Source organism: Leptodactylus fuscus, chromosome 9, assembly GCF_031893055.1.
Source record: "Leptodactylus fuscus isolate aLepFus1 chromosome 9, aLepFus1.hap2, whole genome shotgun sequence".
Lineage (NCBI taxonomy): Eukaryota > Metazoa > Chordata > Amphibia > Anura > Leptodactylidae > Leptodactylus > Leptodactylus fuscus.
Window position 1 is genome coordinate 72,827,609 of NC_134273.1, and position 22,569 is coordinate 72,850,177.

At 39.8% G+C, this 22,569-nt stretch overlaps 1 protein-coding gene across 1 annotated transcript in view; it reads left to right on the top strand.

Moving 5' to 3' along the window:
• DPYD (dihydropyrimidine dehydrogenase) overlaps window positions 1-22,569 on the top strand; it is a 655,808-nt gene that overhangs the window by 294,814 nt on the left and 338,425 nt on the right. Inside the window, exons 10-11 of the mRNA XM_075286742.1 lie at window positions 2,395-2,564; window positions 7,226-7,436. Coding sequence (XP_075142843.1) covers window positions 2,395-2,564; window positions 7,226-7,436 — 381 coding nt within the window. The remainder of the gene's footprint in view (window positions 1-2,394; window positions 2,565-7,225; window positions 7,437-22,569) is intronic.

The following is a 22,569-nucleotide window of genomic DNA, read 5'->3' on the forward strand; positions in this document are numbered from 1 at the left end:
TCACCTCTCTCGTTGCCTATGGAATGTTAATTCCGCATACAATTAGAGATTATCTTACTCTCAGTAATTATATGAAGATCTTTAATTCTGAACATGGTTTAACATATCTAATTTTAGTATTTAAATCATCTAAATTTAACAAAGGAGGTTTGTGCATTTTCAAGAGTAGCGTAGTTTTTTTTTTTTTTTTTTTTTTTTTTCTTCATTTAATTCTATCTCAGCTTAATTAAAAAGTTAATTACTTTACCTGACACAGGAGATACTTAATTAGGTTGAATGTATTTATATAATTCCGTGAACTATTTTTGTTGTTTTTTTTCCTGTATTTATACTGTCTTGGTTCTCTCTCTCACATTAACACTATTTCCAATTCAGCAAATTTAAAGTGGTTATTCCAAACTAGGAATTCATTTTCAGATTTCAGGGCAGTTAAAGGGGTTGACTTGAATATGATATTGAACACCTGTCCATAAGTTAAGTCGTCAATGTCAGATTGGTAGGGGTCTAACTCCTAGAACCGCTACCAATTAGCTGATTGAAAGGGCTATGTTTGGACAAGTGCTATGCCCTATGACTTGCCAAGCACAGCGCCATCAATTATATTGTGGCTGCACTTGATATTGCAGCTCATCCTATATTTGCTAATAATAGTTAGGCCCGGTTCACATCTGCATCCGGTATTCCATTCAGGGAGTCCGCTTGGGGAATTTAAAAAGCAGAGAGCAATGAAAGCACATGGACCTCATAAACTATAATGGGGTCTATGTGTTTTACATGCGGTTTACTCCCAAATCATGCGGAGAGAAAAGTTCTTTATAATCTATAGGGTCCATGTTCTTTCTTTGCTTGCCGCTTTTTAATGCGTTCTGTATTCCGTTGCGGGGGGTCCCCAAGTGGAATATTGAATGCAGATGTGAACCGGACCTAAGACAGACAGAGAGGCAGTCTGAAAATCAGAAAATGCGCCAGATTTATCATATTAGATTATGCTAGATGTTAACCCTGGAGTATCTTTAGACTGTCTAGTTTATATTAGTGTTTAACATTTCACATCACAATTTTGATGCCCATTTGGTGCCTTTAAGCCAGACCCTTTTTGTGAGAAGATAAGATAAGAAAATCCTTTAATAGTCCCAAATTGAGGAAATTTCAGGATGTTACAGCAGCATAGTAATACAGATACAGGATAATACACGGTAATATATTACAGACGTAGACACACATATGCTGAGAAGAGAAGATATACTAGGAGTCCATAGCAGCTAAGGAAGAGAAAGAAGGAAGACTTCATGGTCATAATCATTAGTTTTCTGTACGGAGTGTCTTCGCTTGGTCTGATGTAGATTATACAGCCTGGTCGCGGTTGGGAGGAAGGACCTGCGATAGCTCCTTCTCACACTTGGGGTGACGCAGACGGTCACTTACAGTGCTGCCAAGTCCCATCAAGGTCCCATACATGGGGTGGGATTTGTTCTCCCACATGGAGGTCACCACGGATAGTATCCTCCTGTCACCCACCACCTGTACTGGGTCCAGGGGGCTCCCCAGGACTGAGCTGGCCCTTCTGATCAGCCTGTCAAGTCTATTTCTGTCCCTGGTTGATATACTGCTCCCCCAGCAGGCCTACATGTCATATCCACATGTCTCGCAAATCACAATGATGTGCCGAGATGTGGAAAAGATGAACCATGTATACAGCGGTGTCTAGTTGTAATCACAATACTAAATGTGGACCACTGTATGAATACAAGGTCGAATACACAAAGCAAGGCAACTAAAGCCTTGATCTAACTCCCTTAGACCTGATAGTTTCACCTCCATACACTGTATGCATTAGAGAAGCGGAGATGATGTCAATGCTCAGGGGAGAGCACATAACCTCACAATAAACTTCACCTTTATTATGAAGTTATGTGTTCTCCCCTGAGCATTGACATCATCTCTGCTTCTCTAATGCATGATCGACACATGATCGACAAACCCAGTAGCCCTACAAAAAGTCAAAATTTTCCCATAGCAAACAAAAACTATACAGAAATTGCTATAGAAATTGCCTTTAAGGTAAACCTCATCCTATACACTTGTATATGATACCAGGGGCATTGGGAAAGCTTATTCGATCCATAATGTGAAAACTTTTAATCTCAAGAGTTAATCCCTACAAATGCTATTCCTGTAAGAGTATTGACAATGAAATTACGCATATGAGCACATCTTAGGATATAGGAATAGAACTGTCTCTCAGTGAAGCAGAATAATGTGATAGTGACACTGTGTGCTTGGGAACTGCAAGATGCAATTTTACACTGCTTTAAGTACATGTATCTTTTGGAGTTGACATGCAAAATGGTTTCGCTACTTGAAAACGCTTTCCCTCCCCTTTTCATTATTCAGGGATGTGCGCCTGTCACTCTTCACTGCCATCCATAAAGGGAACCGTTATCGTACTTGGAGCTGGAGACACCGCTTTTGACTGTGCAACCTCAGCACTGCGCTGCGGTGCCCGAAGAGTCTATGTGGTGTTTAGAAAAGGATTCACTAACATTCGGGCTGTTCCTGAAGAGGTAAATTCGATCTTGCAAATAAAGTGAATTATCAATTTGGCAGGATTAATTCTGCTTTTCTGAATATATTACGGAATTACTTTTTTTTTAATGTTATTAACACATTTATTTTTTTGGATAAGGAAACGGCACAAAAATAAATGAGCACAACTGGGAAGTCGGGATTACTATCTCCCTGGGGTTGCTCTGATGATCTGTCAGCAGACTGCGTACTATTATGTGATTATGTATGTAGAACTGAAATACTACAATGTTTTGTTCATGTGGCTGGTAGAAAGCCACATGTATAGTTAGGTTATCCCGACTGTTTAGTTAGTCGCTCGGACAAGCAGGTTTTTTAATCTTGTTTTGGCTGGATTTTGTTTTGCTCAAAGTCAAGCTTTATTTATTTTCCAGTTTTTTTCTTAAAAAAAACAAACAAAAAACAGTTTGTTGCACCTTTTGTGTCCCCGTCTTGACTGTTTGGGTCCGCACCACTGCTTCTACCGAGCTAAATTACCCACACTAGGTATATAGTAACTTTATTGCTATTAATTAGAGATGAACGAGTAGTACTCAATCGAGTAGGTATTCTATCGAATACTACGGTATTCGAAATACTCGTACTCGATCGAGTACCACTCGTTGTTCGAATGTAAAAGTTTGATGCAGAACCAGCATTGATTGGCCGAGTGCTATACAGTCGGCCAATCAACGCTGGTTCTTCTCCTACCTTTAGAAGTCTTCTCCGTGCAACTTCCCCGCAGCGTCTTCCGGCTCTGAATTCACTCTGCCAGGCATCGGGCCTGGGCAGAGCCATCTGCGCAGACGCTGCACGGAGAAGACTTCTCGGGGGATCCAGCCTGACCCTCACTCGTGGACTTGGAAAGTATAATTTGATCAAATGTTGCCTACCCCTGAAATGAGCATTTTCCCCCCATAGACTATAATAGGGTTCGATATTCGATTTGAGTAGTCAAATATTGAGGGGCTACTCGAAATGAATATCGAATCTCAAACATTTTACTGTTCGCTCATCTCTACTATTAATAATAAGATGAAGGATTTTAAGAGAATCTACCAGCTGAGATTCTGAAAGATGAGCAAACCAGTGTGGCCAATGCTCTGTTCTGTTCTTTATTGGTATTATACAGTAAATGGAGTTGGCAATCCCACGTTGACTTAGGAGACCACCATAATTGTCATTGCTGAGAGTCCCAATTTTTCAGTGGTCATACACTGAGCATTAATACAACTACCCCCCATCCTGTGCTCAAAGAGACCACAGTTTTTTATTGTCGTCCCATTAAAGGGAGTCTATCACTTCCCCAAAAAATGTTCAACTGCCACTTCCACATTAAAGTACATTACAGAGATGGATAATTTATTGTTATGTATATGATTTTTGGAAATTTGAAGAACAACAACTCTGAAGTCTTATGCAAATTATGCATTCAGTGCACTAGGGGTGGAGCACTGCTCTAGCATATCAGTTGGAGGGAGGCACAGGTAGGACATAGTACAGGTCTGAGTGGCAGAGCAGTGCTCCAGGGAGCTGAATCAAATGCCTAATTTCCATAACAAATTCCAAACCTGGTGTGATGTATGGACGTATGATGTATATCACTATATTGTGTTCTGTGACAGTTGAATATGCTCTCTTTAAGGTTGACCACATCCTTCCTATCTCCATGTTCTTCATAAGATGTGGGAGCTGTCATTTACGTAACATCAATCATAACCCATCCCTGTCCCTAACAAAGAAGATTTGGCTTCGGCGTAAAATAAATCAAAAAACATCAGTGTAACAAATAGAATGAAAACAATAGATACATTCATAGAAATAATCCAGTCCTTGGTGTAATATTCATGTCACTCTGCCCTTAATGATGTTTTAACAAACTAGTAGCAAGAGCGGATAAAAAAAAATCCCTCACCCAGAATAAAGAGCCATGGCATATTCTCCAGATACCGCCTTACATTAGAGGAGCATACGTTTGCCAAGTAGCACATTAAACATGACAAATTTAAGTCAAAAGTGAAACAGACCCTTAAATAAATTGGGCTTAATTAGCATAGAAAATGTATCCTCCAATGCTTCTCGACTTGACATGAATGGTTAGCACATCTCATTGTTTATGAGGGGAAAAACACATAAAAAATAGTCTAACTTTCACTTTAATAGATACATGAGAACTGTGTAGCAACAGCAAGTTACAATTGATGTGTTTGATGTAGGAAGCTCTAAATCGGTTAACATAACCATATATAAATTTGTTGAAAATTTAAAATTTAATATTTTTGCAAATATTTAAAAAAAAATAAAAAAAAATTACAGACTTTTTGAGATTTTCTCGAACCATCTTACGCTAAGTTCACACCTGCCTTCAGCTTTAATCCACTAATAAAGCTATTGTCCTTGGAATACCGTGGACCCCCATAGACCATAATGGGGTCCGCCCCCCAAAAAATGCGTAAAAATGTAGAGAATTTTCTCTCCGCATTTTTAAAGCAGAATAGGGAACAGAATCCCCAAGCGGAGATCAGGTGCTGGTGTGACCCAAGCCTTAGTAGTTTTGTTCGTGATACAATGGACACAACTGTGAATGCAGAAACTTCCTATGGTCTAGGACTTGTCAGAAACCCAACCAGTCTTCCTGTGTCCCAGTCACAACAAGGAAATCATGGTTTGGGTTATGACAAGTGCCAAACCATTGGAAATTGCGGCATTCATGTTTGTTTCCATTGGCAACCTATCAAGACCAAGCCCTGTCGTCACTAAAATGGTTAGAGAAGATATTGTGGCCAAGATGACCATGATGTCCCATGTATCTATGTTTAACCAAGAGGAAACGTGATGGAAGATACATCTTAAGACCTTTAAAATATTCAAACCTATATCAAAATACACCATAAAAGTCATCAGTACAGATGAGCGAATTGAAGCTGACAAAATGGAATTTGATCCGAATTTCAGGAAATATTCGATTCACATTGAACCTGGATTTATTCATTCTTCATGGTAGTGAATCACATTTTTTCCTAAAATGGTTGATGCACACATTAGGACATGGGGCAAGGAACTCTGGGAGCGTGGGATCACCCACAATGCCATGCGTGCAGCCAGTCAGCCCTATGATGTCACACCCCTAAAAATACCGTCCGCCATCTTGGATTCAGGCATTTTCCAGTGTACTTAGTGCAGGAAGCGATGTCCGCAGGTGCCAGGGAAAGTGGCAGAAAAGACTTTAAAACTGATATTTTGCTCAACTGAAGTTCAGGGGAAGATCATGAGACAGGTAGGGAGTGGATAGGGAGGACTTTATACAGAGTATTGAAGCAGAATAGGATTCATTTGGGGTGAGAACAGCTAATCAATAGGGTAGCGGGTGACAGACCCCCACAGGTCTTTTAGTAGTGACCTATATTTGGGATACGTCAGCAATATTTTAGCCTGGAAATCCCCTTTAACTTCAAGTAAATCAATCTTTATGAATCATCACTAATACCCGTTGACTCGTCTTCATGACTCATTGATAATTACTCATTCCATTACCTAATTTCTCTTTTATCACTAGTCATCACTCATACTTTACCATTTACATATGACACAATTCATAGTTTTCTTTGCCATTAATAATAATAGATGTCAGTCCTCCATTGTTCAGATATCACAGTTCTTAGTCAATATTCGAATGAGCCCTTTGGTGCAAAGAGGGTTGTTACCACTGATGCAAAAGGGTAAGTGGCAATGCCTTTATTGCTCCGAAGAGCTGATTTACATATTGACAATAACATTGATATTTCAGCAACGTAGATACAGATTCACAAGGGAAAGGGATCATTTTATCCAGGTGATCCTAACCTATATATTGGTAGACTGATAATCTGGATTCTTGTAACAAATTCCATTTCAATAGCCCATCATCCATCGACTCCCATTATATTGAAATAGTCAACCAATAATTATAAACCAAGAAATGTATTACCTCTTACTAATTTAGCAAAAGTTGGAACCATCTTTTGCGGTGATAGGCCACTCCCTTTACGATATGACCCTCCTCCTTGTGTAAAAACTAGAGATGAGCGAGTAGTATTCGATCGTGTAGGTATTCGATCGAATACTACGGTATTCAAAATACTCATACTCGATCGAGTACCACTCGCTATTCGAATGGAAAAGTTCAATGCAGAACCAGCATTGATTGGCCGAATGCTATACAGTCGGCCAATCAACGCTGGTTCTTCTCCTACCTTTGGAAGTCTTCTCCGTGCATCTTCCCCGCGGCGTCTTCCGGCTCTGAATTCACTCTGCCAGGCATCGGGCCTGGGCAGAGCCGACTGCGCATGTCCGCTTGTAGTGCGGGCATGCACAGTCGGCTCTGCCCAGGTCCGATGCCTGGCAGAGTGAATTCAGAGCCGGAAGAGGCCGCGGGGACGCTGCAAGGAGAAAACTTCTCGGAGGATCCAGCCCGACCCTCATTCATGGACTTGGTAATTATAATTTGATCGAATGTTGCCTACCCCTGAAACGAGCATTTTCCCCCCATAGACTATAATAGGGTTCGATATTCGATTCGAGTAGTCGAATATTGAGGGGCTACTCGAAATGAATATCGAACCTCGAACATTTTACTGTTCGCTCATCTCAAGTAATAACGTTGTTTCTTTTTGTCCTGCAGGTTGAATTAGCCAAAGAGGAGAAGTGTGAATTCATGCCATTCTTATCACCTCGTAAAGTGATTCTTAAAGGTGGCAAAATAAGTGGAATGGAATTTGTTCGAACAGAACAAGATGACGATGGAAATTGGATGGAAGATGAAGATCAGGTTGTTCAGTTAAAAGCCGATGTGATCATCAGTGCATTTGGTTCTGTGCTAAGTGACTCCGCAGGTACAGTAGTTGCCCTGTTATTAGTAGTGAATTGTAGAATATCAAGGACATGTTATATATTGACTTATTGGCCATGGTTAAATAATATTAGAACTGATGAAAAAATAATGATTTCCTCCAGAATGTTTTTGATGGTGGCCTTGGTTGAATATCCCACTTGTTCCCCAAACCTCTAATCAGGACTAGGAAATTGCTAGAACAAGTCGCTCTTTCAGAGTAACCATAATATGGACAACCACCAATCATTCCTCATTTTTATTATGATGACTTTTCATCCTCAATCTTTGTTCAATAGATCACAACAAAGGTTGTGATGGACCCGCGGAACATAAAATGGCTAGTGTCTGTATTACTGCTTTTAATCTAGAAGTTCTAAAGGCAATTTGGCTAATGAAAAGTCATTTCCATCATCTATCCCTTTACTTTGTGTCATTGGTTCAAATCAAGCCAAAATTGACTATAAAGCCTACAATTGCTTGGCATGGAATATAGCTCATAGAGACTGCGGAACTTTTTCTTTCAAACTTCCCAGATATAGGCACCTTTAATAAAAGTAATTGGTATAGTGATATTTTAACATATCTTATTTCTACAAATATAAGATAAAATATTGTCAAACTCTGCGACGCTTGGCAAGTATCCACCATTTGACAAGAACATCTATTAGCACAATGTGTATAGTTTGTTTTTTCACATATCAAAAATAATTGCTAAAATAATACATCAAACATTATATCTACAGTAGAGTCAATGAAACAGCTATAATACTTCAAGCGCATATCAAACACAGTTTACCATTTTGCTTAGTTATACAGTTTCTAAAGTATAGAAATTTGAATATATCACAGGACTGAAGCTGAGAGAATGGGCAACAGCTAAAGTGTAATGGTCATTTTACAAAACATGTTGACATGTCACCCTAATGGGTCATAAAATATATTGTATCATACTCTATGGGCCCACTACTCACACTCCCTACACCTTAAGATTACAAATAGTGTGACCAAGGATATTATACACATCTGGAACCATTATGGGAATTCTTACCCCATTTCCCTACCCCTGCAAATTACATCCCTCTTAATACAGATAACCCACATGTCACCCTAATGGACCTTCTTGACAACCCATGTCCACTTTCCTTTTCAACTGGTATATTTCATTTTAGGATAACTTCTTTTTAAGTAACATGCTAGAGACATCAATTTCTAGCAGTACAACCATTTCTGCTCTCTGTTCTTATTATTTTGCAAATGACAACTCCCCACTTTCGACCCGGTCATCTTCTTTCCTGTTCTTTTACCAAAGGTTATTTCAAATATTTATAAATGGCTACTAGTGCTGAGCGATCGGGATCGAAGAAGATTGGATTCCGATCGTCGATCGAGTAAATTTCACGATCACGATCGGAATTCCGATCCTGATCCTTTTCGGCGGGATCGAGATCTCACGTTAGTTCCCACAATGCTTGGCTACTGGCCAATCATTGTGGGAAAAGCTAACATTAGGGTTGAGCGATCGGGATCGAGAAAGATCAGATCCCGATCAGCGATTGAGCAAATTTCACGATCGTGATTGCGATCGGCTGGAAAATGATCGAAAATCGGATTTTAAAAACGATCCTGAAGTCTCAAGATGATCTCAACCCTAATGGCTACTTATGTTGGACCTCTAGATGGTCCAAACTATATTGGATCATGGAAGAAGGAACTGTGGTGCACCTTCTCGCATGTGGAAAAGAGGCAAATTCTAACCATATATCCTGGATACCCAAGATGCAAACTCATTCATGTTTTGTTGTGTTTTTTTACCCAATGACACCAGATGGAGGTGTGAGTCTGATGTATATTTGGTGGCATTTCTGTATAATTTTGGAAAGAGGTGGAGGAGTACATTAACAAAATATGTAGCTCTTGAACTGGACTGTTGTAAAAGTCTATGGGGTCCGTGTGTTTTCATTGCTCACCACATTTTAATGCATTCTGTGTTTCGTTTGGGGGGGTCCCCAAGCAGACTCCCCGAATGGAATACCGAACACAGATGTGAACCAGACATAAATCCCACCTTTCACTCCATTAAATGAATCCCGGGCATATCTCCAGGCACATCCAGCACATATGCATTGTGCTGTAGAAGTCGAGGACATCTTAAGAAGTGCAAAATAGCAAACAAAAATTTCTTCACTCTGGATTAGACATTTCAGAGCTAATACTAATACAATTGCCTTTCATCTCCTGTGATAGCAATAACCAGCTTCTTTCAGCAACTTGAATAACTGTGTTCATTGAAGTATACATTATATCATGGCTGAAGAAATAAATTAATACAGCACAATTATGAATTTAACAGCTATAATTTTAAGAGTACATAGGCATAACTTAAAGAAAAACCGTCATTTCTCCTGGCATGGATGTTTTAGTAGATACTTGTATCCTGAATAATGTAATAATTCTAGAGTAGACCTCTGTGTTGTGTATAAATGTATGTATCCCATGTAACAACTGGTTTCCTTGCAGCCTGCCACTATTAGCACTGATAGCATAGTGTCACACTGTATAGGGACATGTCACAAATGGGTAACACCCAGGTGTCAATGTATTCATGCATTTCTAGAAGAAAAAACAAAGGAATGGTAGAGATCTTACATTATATGCACAAGAATTGCTAGAACATAGAGAATACCAATATTTAGTTACAAAAAAAAGCTAATATGTCATCTATGGAGCTTTTAAGACCATGAATAACAAAGCCTATTGCATCTATAATACTGGTGTCCTTCTATGTGTGAGAAGGGCCATTTGCACCTTCGGATAATGAGATTCAGATGCAACTCCCACCCTTGCATTTTGGAATAGTACCCTTGAAATGCTTTACAATAGTATACTTACTTACATCTTTCCCAGTATAAATAGAACTGAATACCTACTTTCCCCATCTCCATACATATGTCCTTTCTGACGCTAGGTTCACACCTGCGTTCTACTTTCCGTTCTGTGCTTTCCGTCTTCTGCATGCCAGAAGACGCAAAGCACAGACCGGGTCCGGCCGTGAGCGGCGGTGAGCGTTTTATGCTCTCCGCCGTGAAACCGGATTTTTTTTATCCGGACACAGAGTACTGCATGTCCGACTCTGTGTCCGGATTAAAAAACCCGGTTTCGCGGCGGAGAGCGCAAAACGCTCACTGCCGCTCACGGCCGGACATCTCTCTCACCCATTCAAATGAATGGGTGAGAGAGACTCCTGCAGGTTTCCGTCTCCTGCTCTGTTTTATGCAGGAAACGGAAACCTGCAGAACGGAGAGGGCAACGCAGATGTGAACGAGCCCTTAGCTGTCCTCATGGCTGGATTTGCCCAGATATGAGTATCCCAATTTAAACTGCCTTATTCAATACAACGTGATTTCATGTCAAGTTATCACTAAGTGATCGTCTAACAATTAGAGAGGACTAAATCGCTTAGTAATTAAATTGGTTTGTCACAAATTTTCCCCAAATTTTGGATTTGGCTTATTATACTCTGGCATCAATGTCCCCCAACATGCCTTCTGAGGCCCCATTACAAGCCTCATTATTGACCTGGGGCCACTGTCATCTCAGATAAGGTCAGAAGATGCCAGAGATGCTTGGGAAAGACAATTGGAGGCCATAGCGGAGGACAGAAAAGTTGAGGAAAAGTGGATATATTTTAGAGAATTGTTTAAATTTTTCTGCCCCTTCCCTGGGCCCCTGATTACTTTGGGGTTCAATAGACTCCAGAGTATCATAACACTTTCTTTATAGATCGAACACGTTTGGTCCAAAATGAACCTTGCGGATGATCCTCCAAAATATTCATAAAACTATTTTTGTAAGGTTTGCCCATCACTACTGATTATCCTATTTGTGTCCAAGTGTGGCCATCTATTGAGGGAAGATGAATTGTAGCCTTTCAACCGTTTGATAGCTTGTTGTGATATTGGATTGGATTGGACTGAAGACAAATTGGAATCCTTAAACAAACTGGAGATCCGCTAAGTCTGGACTTCACATGTCATTATCAATATAAATATCCATAAATGTTTGGTAAAATTTAAGGTTCAGAATTTGCAACAGACTTGCAATGCATGTTACAATACAACTAAAAAACAGCAGACAACTGGCTCGTGTGTATGGCAAAACTAAAGTAGTCCATTACATGATCCAACCCTACAGCTAAGCGATGTAGAACGCTGTATAGTCTATAGGATGCTAAAAACAACACCTTTCTAGTTTGTTATTATACAACTGGATCTGAACCTCAATCTGTTCATTATCTAGAACATCCTAATAGATTAGGTTGACCTCTTGATAATCCCTTTTTGATATGAGCACAAATATGCCTCAGTGTTGTTGAATAGTCCTCGCTAAGCCACATATAGCGACAACCAGGAACTACACTAAAAATAAAGCTGGCTGCCTCCCATAACACCTCGAATGTATATCATATAACGATGCACTGTCACACACAAAGCATACATTCTTACGCTGGATACTTAGCTTCCATCCCCCGGTGTACTTGTGAAACCGATAAATGTTGAGCCTTCTGCCAAGTTGGAATCTCTTGGAAAAAAATCCCAGCATTCAGATAATATAAAGAAATTATCGTCCTTCCAGGCCACTGATGATTCATACGCAGAACCATATGGGCAATCTGGTATTACATCTGCCTCTACCAGACTGACTCTGTACATAAACAGGTGTTCACTTTCCAGTCCTACAAATATGTGATACCCATACATAGTGAGAGTTATGTTAACAAGAAGGTTCAGTGCAGGAATATCTTGGCAGTTTCTAATCATTTGCTTTCCATATTTGCATGAGAAAGGTTTCATGAAGATAGTATTTGTTCTAGTCATATGGTTAGTAGGGATTTTACTGATATTTGCTATTTTTACCCCTCCATCACCCTGATGTTGGCCACAGTCATACTAAGTGTATGTGGGCATAACTATAGAAAAACAGTAGAAGGATTCTTAGGAGTATTGCCAGTATATGCTTTTAATGAAAGGGGTTGCCCCATCTCAAGGATCCTATCTATACTGGTAGCTTATGTAAAGTGAAAACTTTTCCTAAATCTATTGCTTTAGAAATGCTGCTTTGTTTGCCTGCTATGTGACCTTATTCCACCAATTTTTACACAGCATTGCTATAACTACGGACCTATAGGACAAGTGACGTCACTCACTGCTTTGCTAGCAGGACAATCATAGAGCTAATTGCAGTTTGCTGGTAAAGCCCAGTCTGTTATCTGCCTATGTAAACACACAGATAACACTGAGTCCCTTCTGTACAAGCATGTGCATATTATCTGATCTGCATAAGTATTGTGTGCCCCCGTTCAGCAAGAGGGAAGAGGGGGGAGAAATAGAGGAAGTGAGAAGAACAGACTGCAGGCAAAGCTGTTGAAACACTGAGATAGAAAAACCTGGTTAAATGTTATACATATTGGGGAGTTTTGCAAAACAACTTAATCCAGTTCCCTGGTGCAAAAGTGGCACATATGTAAATCCATATTCAGCTATTAAAAAGATCTTGAACCATAACCATGGATTTATGGCATAGCTATTGTAGCCTGAAAGGAAAAGGCACTTGTAGATATCTGTGTAGGTAGCTTCAATTGGGTTGGGTTCTTGCCATTTCCCAACTGATATTGGACTCTCTTTTACCTTTTGGTGGCTCCACTGATGGATCGGTTTGCCATGGGACAGCTTATTAAACGCTGGTAGGCAAAATAGCTACATTTATGGCTACACTACTTCCTGCTGCGGGAATTGGCGCAGTAACATGGGTTTCTATTATGTTATTGGACCACATGGATTTAATACAATTATTACACATAATATCATAGACTGTGTGACTGTGTAGACAAGACAGTACCTGCTGAACAGGTAGAGAACTTTTATTTTTTAGTGTCCTGTGGGTACAATGTCAGCGGATTTAAGATAAGATAATCCTTTAATAGTCCCAACAAAGGGAAATTCAGTGTGTTACTGCAGTATGGATGATAATAATAATAATAATAATAATAATAATAATAATAATAATAATAATAATACTACAAAAAGCTCCACAGTAGGGGCATTACAGTGACAGTAGGTACAGGTAAAAAGATAAAGGTAGGAAGATAGTAGGAGGGATATCACAACTTAAAGATCTTACAGTTCTCTGTATGGAATGATCTCCGCTTAGCTCAAGGTTGGTTGTACAGCCTAACCGCAGTGGAGAAGATAGACCTCCGATAGCGCTCCTTCTCACACTTGGGGTGAAGCAGTCGGTCACTGACAGTATTGCCCAGTGCTGTCATGCTCTCAAACTTGGTATTTGAGTTGCCCTCCAGCATGGAGATCACCACGGACAGTATCCTTCTGTCACCCACCACCTGTACTGGGTCCAGGGGGCTCCCCAGGACAGAGCTGGCCCTTCTGATCAGCCTGTCAAGTCTATCCCTATCCCTGGTTGATATGCTACTCCCTCAGCAGGCCACACCAAATAAGATGGCTTATGCCACTACAGAGTTGAAAAAGTTCCTAAGAAGTGACCCCTGAACCCCAAAGGCCCTCAGCCTCCTAAGCAGGTAGAGCCTGATTTCTCCCTTATACTGCTTTTCTGTAGAAACACATTGTCAATCAACTACAGAAAGACAGATAAGAGGTTAATCCCCCTTACTGGTAGTGATAGAGAGACATCCAGAGACCTCAGAATGAGGAGAGGAAAACCGAAAACCTTCCACTATTGGCTATAGATACAAGTAATGAATGTGTGACCCCTGTCCCAATCAGTGATACAACTACTACAGATGTAGCAGCCATGAAAAAAACATTTACATTTATTTTTACTTCATTTACATCTACATTACACAAGGTCATACTATGCAAAGTGTATAACACAGAAATTGTGAACCTAAGTTAGTTATGATGACGAACATATAAGGACTGTTCCATCTGTACATCCAGGTGGCCGATGAGTGAAGATGTGGCCAGGCATACGCGTAGTTCTCTCCATTCACTTCTAAGGTTGACAAAGAAAAAATTGAACATACTTGCTTGGCTGAGCATATACCACGCCATGTCTCCACCCAATGGAAGCCCTGTTGTGGAGCTAGATGTGGGCCCCAAAGAGGGACCCACATCTATACGACCCTTATGGCATATCCCATGGATATACCCTAAATAACTAAGACGGAAATACCCTTTAATTATTTTACACAATCCTTGTGCTTTATATAGCATTACATTGTATTTCTCTATTTTATAGTATTTATATAAATCTTACAACAGGAAACCACTAGAAATCAATGTAATATTGAAATAGAAACCTGCTGTGGTTCTGTTCTTTGTGCCTGTAGTAATAAGCCATTTTCCAGGAGTTTATAGTGTGATCATAGAAAGATCAGGGCACCTGCACTGTATTGCTTGCTGATTCCCTAGAGTTCTGTTTCTTCTAGTACAGCGTAAATGTGTCCTCTTCTGCACTACTGAATGTAAAACTCAAAGAGATAAGGAAGTGACAGGTTTAATAGATTTCATAGGAAACAGAAAGCAGAGATATCACTCCAGTAATATCAGGTCTGTACACTGCCACTGAAAAATTTCTCAGTCTAGATTTTTAAGGAATTGTTGAACCATGAGTTTATTCATTTATGATATATATATATATATATATATATATATATATATATATATATATATATATATATATAAAATTTTGTTTACCAGAATACAAATGTGGCGATTTGTTTTTCTTTTGGTTGTGAACATAGCATAATCCATTGTGCACCTAAAGTACAGATGTAGCACACTTACAGTTTTTCTAAGTAATGTAGTTCACGCATGGAATTAAACCAATTCACACAATGATACAACATGCTAGGAAAGCCTTAATAGGCCAAAGATCACATCTTCACCCCTGCTGGGTGGCAACATATAGATACTACCTGGAGGACTACCACAACCTGGAGATGGAGACGGGGAGACACAGGCAGACATACAAGCCACGGGAGAACAGACTGTGCCAGCACTGTGACCAGGGGGCCCTAGAAGACGAGACCCACTTCCTGCTACACTGCACCAAATACTCAGCTGTGAGGGCCGTCTACTTCCAAAGACTCTCTGCCCACATCCCAGACTTCATATCTGCAGACGAGAAGAGGAAACTCTACATCCTACTGGGAGAAAAAGAGGCCACTGTGGAGATCACTGCCCAATATGTGTCCAGCTGTCACCAAACAAGAGGAAGATGAGACCCCACGGACTGTTATACCCCAAACCACCCACCCCACCCCACCTCCCCATATAGCGGTCACCAACTAAGAGGAAGATGAGACTCCACTGACTGTTATACCCCAAATCAACAACCCCACCCCTCCATACCCACCACTCCCCCCCCCCCAATTCAAATTCCCTCTCCCCCCACTTTACTAGCTTTGGCAATGCCAAATATCTATTTGGACGTGCCAATAAAGCCTGTTTGATTTGATTTGATACTATTAGAATAGTTGGCTTGAAAACTTGCTTGATTTATATTTGAACATGTCCATCCAAAAGCAAAGGTTTGGAGGGACACGCCTGTATGTCTAGGTAGTGACATCTGACAGAATGTGATGTGCACCAAACTCACATTATTTTTGTGATGTATCAAATTGATAAAACAATGAGATACGTTTAGGTGATCTCCCAAATGGTGTAGTTTATGACAAATGTATTTATTGGGAAAAGTGAAGTGTTGAAAATTTATAAAACAGAAATGATAGATGTCTAGCTCATCCCAATAGCCAGGTGCACAGAAGTGTTGGGTACAATGTCAACCATCAGGACAAAGACAATCCAAGATCGTGGGTGCTTCAGTTCATAGTATAATATGAAATGAGCTTTATACATTTTATATATTTATTAACCCAAGTGGGTCGGTACTAGCCAGTAACATATACAGAAATACACATCAATGGATGGTCAAGCAAATACAGGTAAAAGCACAATACAGTACTGAAAATAAAATGAGATTATAAGATTAGAAAAGGATAATATCAACCAAAATTGTGGTCTGGTTCTCTGGGGCCTCACTCATAGGCCTCAGGGCTCTTGTTTGGCAGCAATAGAGCATGTGTCCCTTACATGCTGTCCAGGAATCAGAACTCTCACTCTCTTTGCCCCCCTACCCCATGTGAGACCATATAACTATCCCAGTCTTCTCCCTAAGTGATGTGCCCTCCATCCTAAAACCCAAAGAACTATAAATCATTATATTTCCTCACCAGATGACCATAGTGTCAGGCAAAGAGTATGATGGGGTTTGTTTTGAGACCCCAATCATGTAGAAACCAAGATTGACTCCCCAATCCCGCTTGGGTAATGAGTTCAGTGTCTGGATCTTTTCCCTGCTTCCAGCAGTACCTTGTATGGACTTGCAATGTTTTTCTCCACCTGATTCACCCAAGGAATTTATCCGGGTGACTGTAGGATGTTCTCATAGGAAAATAACATCATAAAACCATATTTCCTTTGTAGTTTGGTTGGCACCAGTGTGGCTGCTAAACAGTGTTACATTCTACATAGTTCAGGAGATATCCTGCTAAGTTAACGAGTCTAGCACGGATATGCAAATAGAGCTAGGAATGGGACAACAAAGGGTTTGATTGCAGAACAGAGGCACCACATTTCTAAAGCCAAAAGGGTTTTGATAACAGTCATAAACTCCACATTGTGTACGAGTAATCTGAACAAGGGATAACATACCAAAGCAAAATACATAACTGGAGGTCTCTCATCATCACAGTTATATATGTATTGATTTCATATTGCTTTGACAACTAAAATTGTATTAGGATGATGTCTATCTGTTCTTCAAAGCTAGAACTTTAGCAAAGTTTAACGTAACCCATGTGTTATTCAAACAAAGAGTTAGATTCATGACCATGATTGAAGACGCTGTCAAAAGCCAGGTTACAGTAATATAAAAATACTTCTTAAAGGAAGGTGATCTTAGGTTTTACTGTCGTATGTAAAATGAGAAACCAAAGTTGTTTGATAACAAAAATATCATGGATGCTTGTAATTATGATTGTGCTTCAAGGAGAAAGAACATAAAAAGGAATGGAAATGTGAGACATCTGGAATCTAATTATGCAAGAACATATGTTTATCCACTTGGGAAATAACAAGTTAATTGGAAATTAGTGAGGAAACCCTGAGAAAACAATCTAAGCTAAGTGTTTGGAAGTCCAGGTTAGACATTATTTTAGAGCAGGTACAAACACTTGGAATATGAATTTTAATCTACAGATTTCAAACCATCTTTTTTAACAGCAGAAAGGTAAGCTTAAGAAATTCATCAGTTTTTCCACAAAAAATAGCTGATGGAAAACTAAACACCATAGATGGATAGTAGACGGCTCAATATATGTATCTAAGGGTTATTTAACTATTTCAAGCTCGATACCAAAGTTTTCAATTAGATAGGAAGATATATGTCCATCAGGGGCATTCACAGGATTGTCTTTAGAATGGTCATTCCAACTGTCCTCCTCCCCGTCCACTACAGATTTCTGGCCAAATCACGGCACCCCACCACCACCACCACTTGCTGCCACACACTGCTACTACTAATTCCCCACTTTCCCCCAGTTTCATACGAATACCACTACTCTCCTGCTGCTTCAGACTACGCTGATGAGTATTATCATTCTCATGAAAGTCCTGGTATAACCAGATCTTGTAGGAGATCAGGAAGGGTTAGACAATATGGACACAGTGTGCACTGACCGACTTTCTGACCTCTTCCTGATTTCTTGCAAGCTACAGCATCAGTAGTGTAAATAAGGTCTTGTGGGCCCCGGTGAAATCTTTTGTCTGGGGCCCCCTACTTTATCCCTACAGAGAATTCTTGATAGTGATGGTTACGGGTGCTAGGGAGTTTATAGAACCTTAGTGTAGTTAGGGTAATCTGTGGGTCTCCTTGGCTTACGGGCCAGATGGAAGCTGCCATCTCAATACTGATTCCAGTGCTTATGGGCCCTCTAAGGATTATGGGCCTGATGCAACTGCACCCCCACAAGTTTCACCCCTGTACAGCATGCTAGTGTTCTCCTGCTGTTCCAGGATTTTATAGGAAATGTTTAGCAGGCCAGGGATTAATTTTAACCACCCCTTTCCATACACCTTTGCAAACACCATATAATTCCACAAATTTCAAGGACTCCAATCTTTCAAGAAGCAAATACAATACAATATCATAACAAGCTGGCAAAACTCTCAGCAAGCTACAATTCACACCTCAAGTACCAGGTAAAAAATAAGGGGTCATTTATTATCATATGTACACCAATTTTATGGAATAAAAAAGTTGCAGCTTTTAGGGTTAGAGGGTCTCCAGGGGTTCGACTAACCACAACATTCACTAGAAATGACTAGAAATTATCATTCAAATCTAAAATTTCCTTTTCTGCTGCAAGGACAGCCAATGCATGTGCCATAAATATTTATTAAGAGCCATGTTCCTTCTAAGAAGTTGCCATATCTTATTCCAGTGCACTTCAAAATATGCCCAACATGTGAAATGCTAGTCTAAAGTGGAATCTTCCACCAGAACTCAATATATCAACCTAGGTCTGCAAATATATAGGTCGTGGTTAGCTGAATCAAAGGCATTTTCCCCTTATGAATTGGTGCCTCCTTTACTAAGATAATACCAGTTTTGTCAATATGCAAATGAGCTATTAGGAGCAATGAAGGTGTTGCTGTTGGTCAGAAAGGTAAGCAGTAACACCCTCATTGCTCCAAAGAGCTTGTTTGCTAAGGAAAAAACTGCAATATCTTGTCTATGTAGGCACTAATTCACAAGGGGAAAACACTATTTGATTTAGCTGACCCTAACCTATCTATCTACAGCACTGCATTGGTATGCTGGGTTCTGGTAACCTTAACCTATCTATCTGCAGGGCTACATTGACATACTGGGTTATGGTGGCCCTAACCTATCTATCTACATTGCTGCATTGATATGCTGGGTTATGATAACCCTAACCTATCTATCTGCAGGGCTGTATCGATACTGGGTTATGGTGACCCTAACCTATCTGTCTGCAGGGCTGCATTGATATGTTGGGTTATGGTGACCCTAATCTATCTATCTGCAGAGCTGCATTAATATACTGGGTTATGGTGACCCTAACCTATCTATCTGCAGTATACACAGAGGACCAATCCGGATAAATCCGGCAAAAACGGAACTGCGCTCTTCTTATTAGCAAATACAAATTTATTGGCATCAAACTCACACACAACGCGTTTCGGGCGTATACCACGCCCTTCTTCAGGTGTAATAGTTTCTTTACCGCTGGGAGAGAGGGTGAACCCTCTCTCCCAGCGGTAAAGAAACTATTACACCTGAAGAAGGGCGTGGTATACGCCCGAAACGCGTTGTGTGTGAGTTTATGCCAATAAATTTGTATTTGCTAATAAGAAGAGCGCAGTTCCGTTTTTGCCGGATTTATCCGGATTGGTCCTCTGTGTATACGCTTATACACCCATGTGGTGTTAGGAACATGCTGCCTCAACCCGAAGATTAACCCTTCGGTCTCCTTGTACTGCGATTTCAGAGTTGTGACTTGGGCTCACAACCCTACAAGGTGAGCGTCATTCCTCTGTTTAACGCTCTAAACGTTCTTAAAAAATACTACACTACGGTCTGCTCGGTGTCTATATTCCCTTTTGTTTTTGAGCTATCTATCTGCAGGGCTGCATTGATATGTTGGGTTATGGTGACCCTAACCTATCTATCTGCAGGGCTGCATTGATATACTAGATTATGGTGACAGACTCCCTTTAATAAATTCCCTCATTTAACATAAATAACTTCCAACACTATCACAAATTTTTGTACCACTCATCTTGGTATATGTTGATCCAAGAGGAAAGGTAAGGAAGGACACGACTTTATTGCACTTCACCTATTTTATTCATTCACATCTCTTCTGATCTCCATTTTCTGTTGATCAATAATCTAACTTGGAATAATACTCTGCTCTACACTATATTAATAAACCTTTCTATAGACAACATTTATTGACGTATTATACTTGGTATATTATTAGTGGTATAATGCTTTGGTGTCCTTCACTAACCCGATAATAATGAAATATTTAATGTATTACTTCAGAAGCTTGCATTTTTCATTACAAATGTTTAAGCTGATGTAATATTTATATATGGCTGAATTCATGCATTTGCTGACAAGGAGCTTTTCCTCTCTTCGCTTCCTAATAATCAATTACTGCCCTCTTTTCTTGCCCATATAATTTGGATAATGTTGCATTAGAGCTTTTATCATGCTAAACACAACATTTGTTTAGCACAGGCTAGTGCCAAGGAATGAATACGTTTCTGAATCTGTGTGAAGACATTTATATTCAATGAAGTTTTAGAATCAGCATTTAGGTTCTTTCAGGACATTCTTATTGCCTATAACAATGTTTGTGTGATGTAAATCTATTCCTCAAGCACATTACATACATAACAACACTATAATGTGATGATTTTCCTATGTGACTATCTATATACTGTATAGTGAAATCTCTTTGCAAAGACCACCCAAAATTGCTTTGAAAAGAACATGACCAGTATACACAATATTCAGTGTTGTGCAGAAGTTTTATCTAGACAATGTTGCAAAGCAAGAATAAAAGTGTTAATAATTTATTTTTGTAAATGAATGAAATTAAATAAATTTAGAGAATATCAATATTTGGTGTGAGCTTTGTCCTTTACCTTCCATCACTTCTTCTCGGTACTTGCAGACAGTTTTGAAGGAACTCAGCAGGGAGGTTGTTCCTGCCATCTTGGAGAACTAAACACAGAGACAGATGGATGTAGTCTTGCTCCAATCCTTCCGTCTCTCCTTGTAATCCAAGACAGATTGGGTGATGTTGGGATCAGGACTCTTTGAGGACCGTATCGTCACTTGCAGGTCACACCAAGTGTTGATGGAATTTACTGTATTAGGATAGCAAACCTACCTACTAAAGGGTGTTGGTGATTGTTAGAATGAGCGAACAGTAAAATGTTCGAGGTTCGATACTTATTTCGAGTAGCCCCTCAATATTCGACTACTCGAATCAAATATCGAACCCTATTATAGTCTGTGGGGGGAAAATGCTCGTTTCAGGGGTAGGCAATGTTTGATCAAATTATACTTACCAAGGCCACAAGTGAGGGTCGGGCTGGATCATCCGAGAAGTCTTCTCCTTGCAGCGTCCCCGCGGCATTTTCCAGCTCTGAATTCACTCTGCCAGGCATTGGGCCTGGGCAGAGCCGACTGCGCATGTCCGCACTACAAGCCTGGCAGAGTGAATTCAGAGCCGGAAGACGCCGCGGGGAAGCTGCACGGAGAAGACTTCTAAAGGTAGGAGAAGAACCAGCGTTGATTGGCTGACTGTATAGCATTCGGCCAATCAATGCTGGTTCTGCATCGAACTTTTACATTCGAATAGCGAGTGGTACTCGATCGAGTACGAGTATTTCGAATACCGTAGTATTCGATTGAATACCTACTCGATCGAGTACTACTCGCTCATCTCTAGTGATTGTCTCAAAGAGAGACAATGGTATGAAAAAGGATGATATCCCTTAAAAGAAAAATGGTAAACCAGTGTCTCCATTCACGGCAGACAGAATATGATCCAATGTAGAGCACAAATAAGATTTAGAAATTTGTCTATAAATTGGTTTTCTGAGACTTTAACCCCTTAAATACAAAGGTGGTTTAGTTTTGTTTCATTGCTGCTTTCCAAAATCATAGTTTTTATATCTTTCCATTGACATGTGAAAGGTTTGTTTATTGCGGAACAAGTTTTTTGTGTAATTTACCATTCAATGTTTCATAATATACGTTAAGAAAAAAATAAGAATAATTTGGTAATTGGAACATAAACATTTTTTGTAAAAATAAAGTGTTTCCTTACTTTGAGATTGATATTTTTTTTATTCTTCCTTTTCGTTTATTCATCATACTGTAATGTTTTCAGATCCCTTATTAGTTTTTGGGAAGGTAAATGGTGTAACCTTTTTAAATGGAATTTACCTTGTTAGATTTCTAAGGCCTCGTTCACATCTGTATTGGTATTC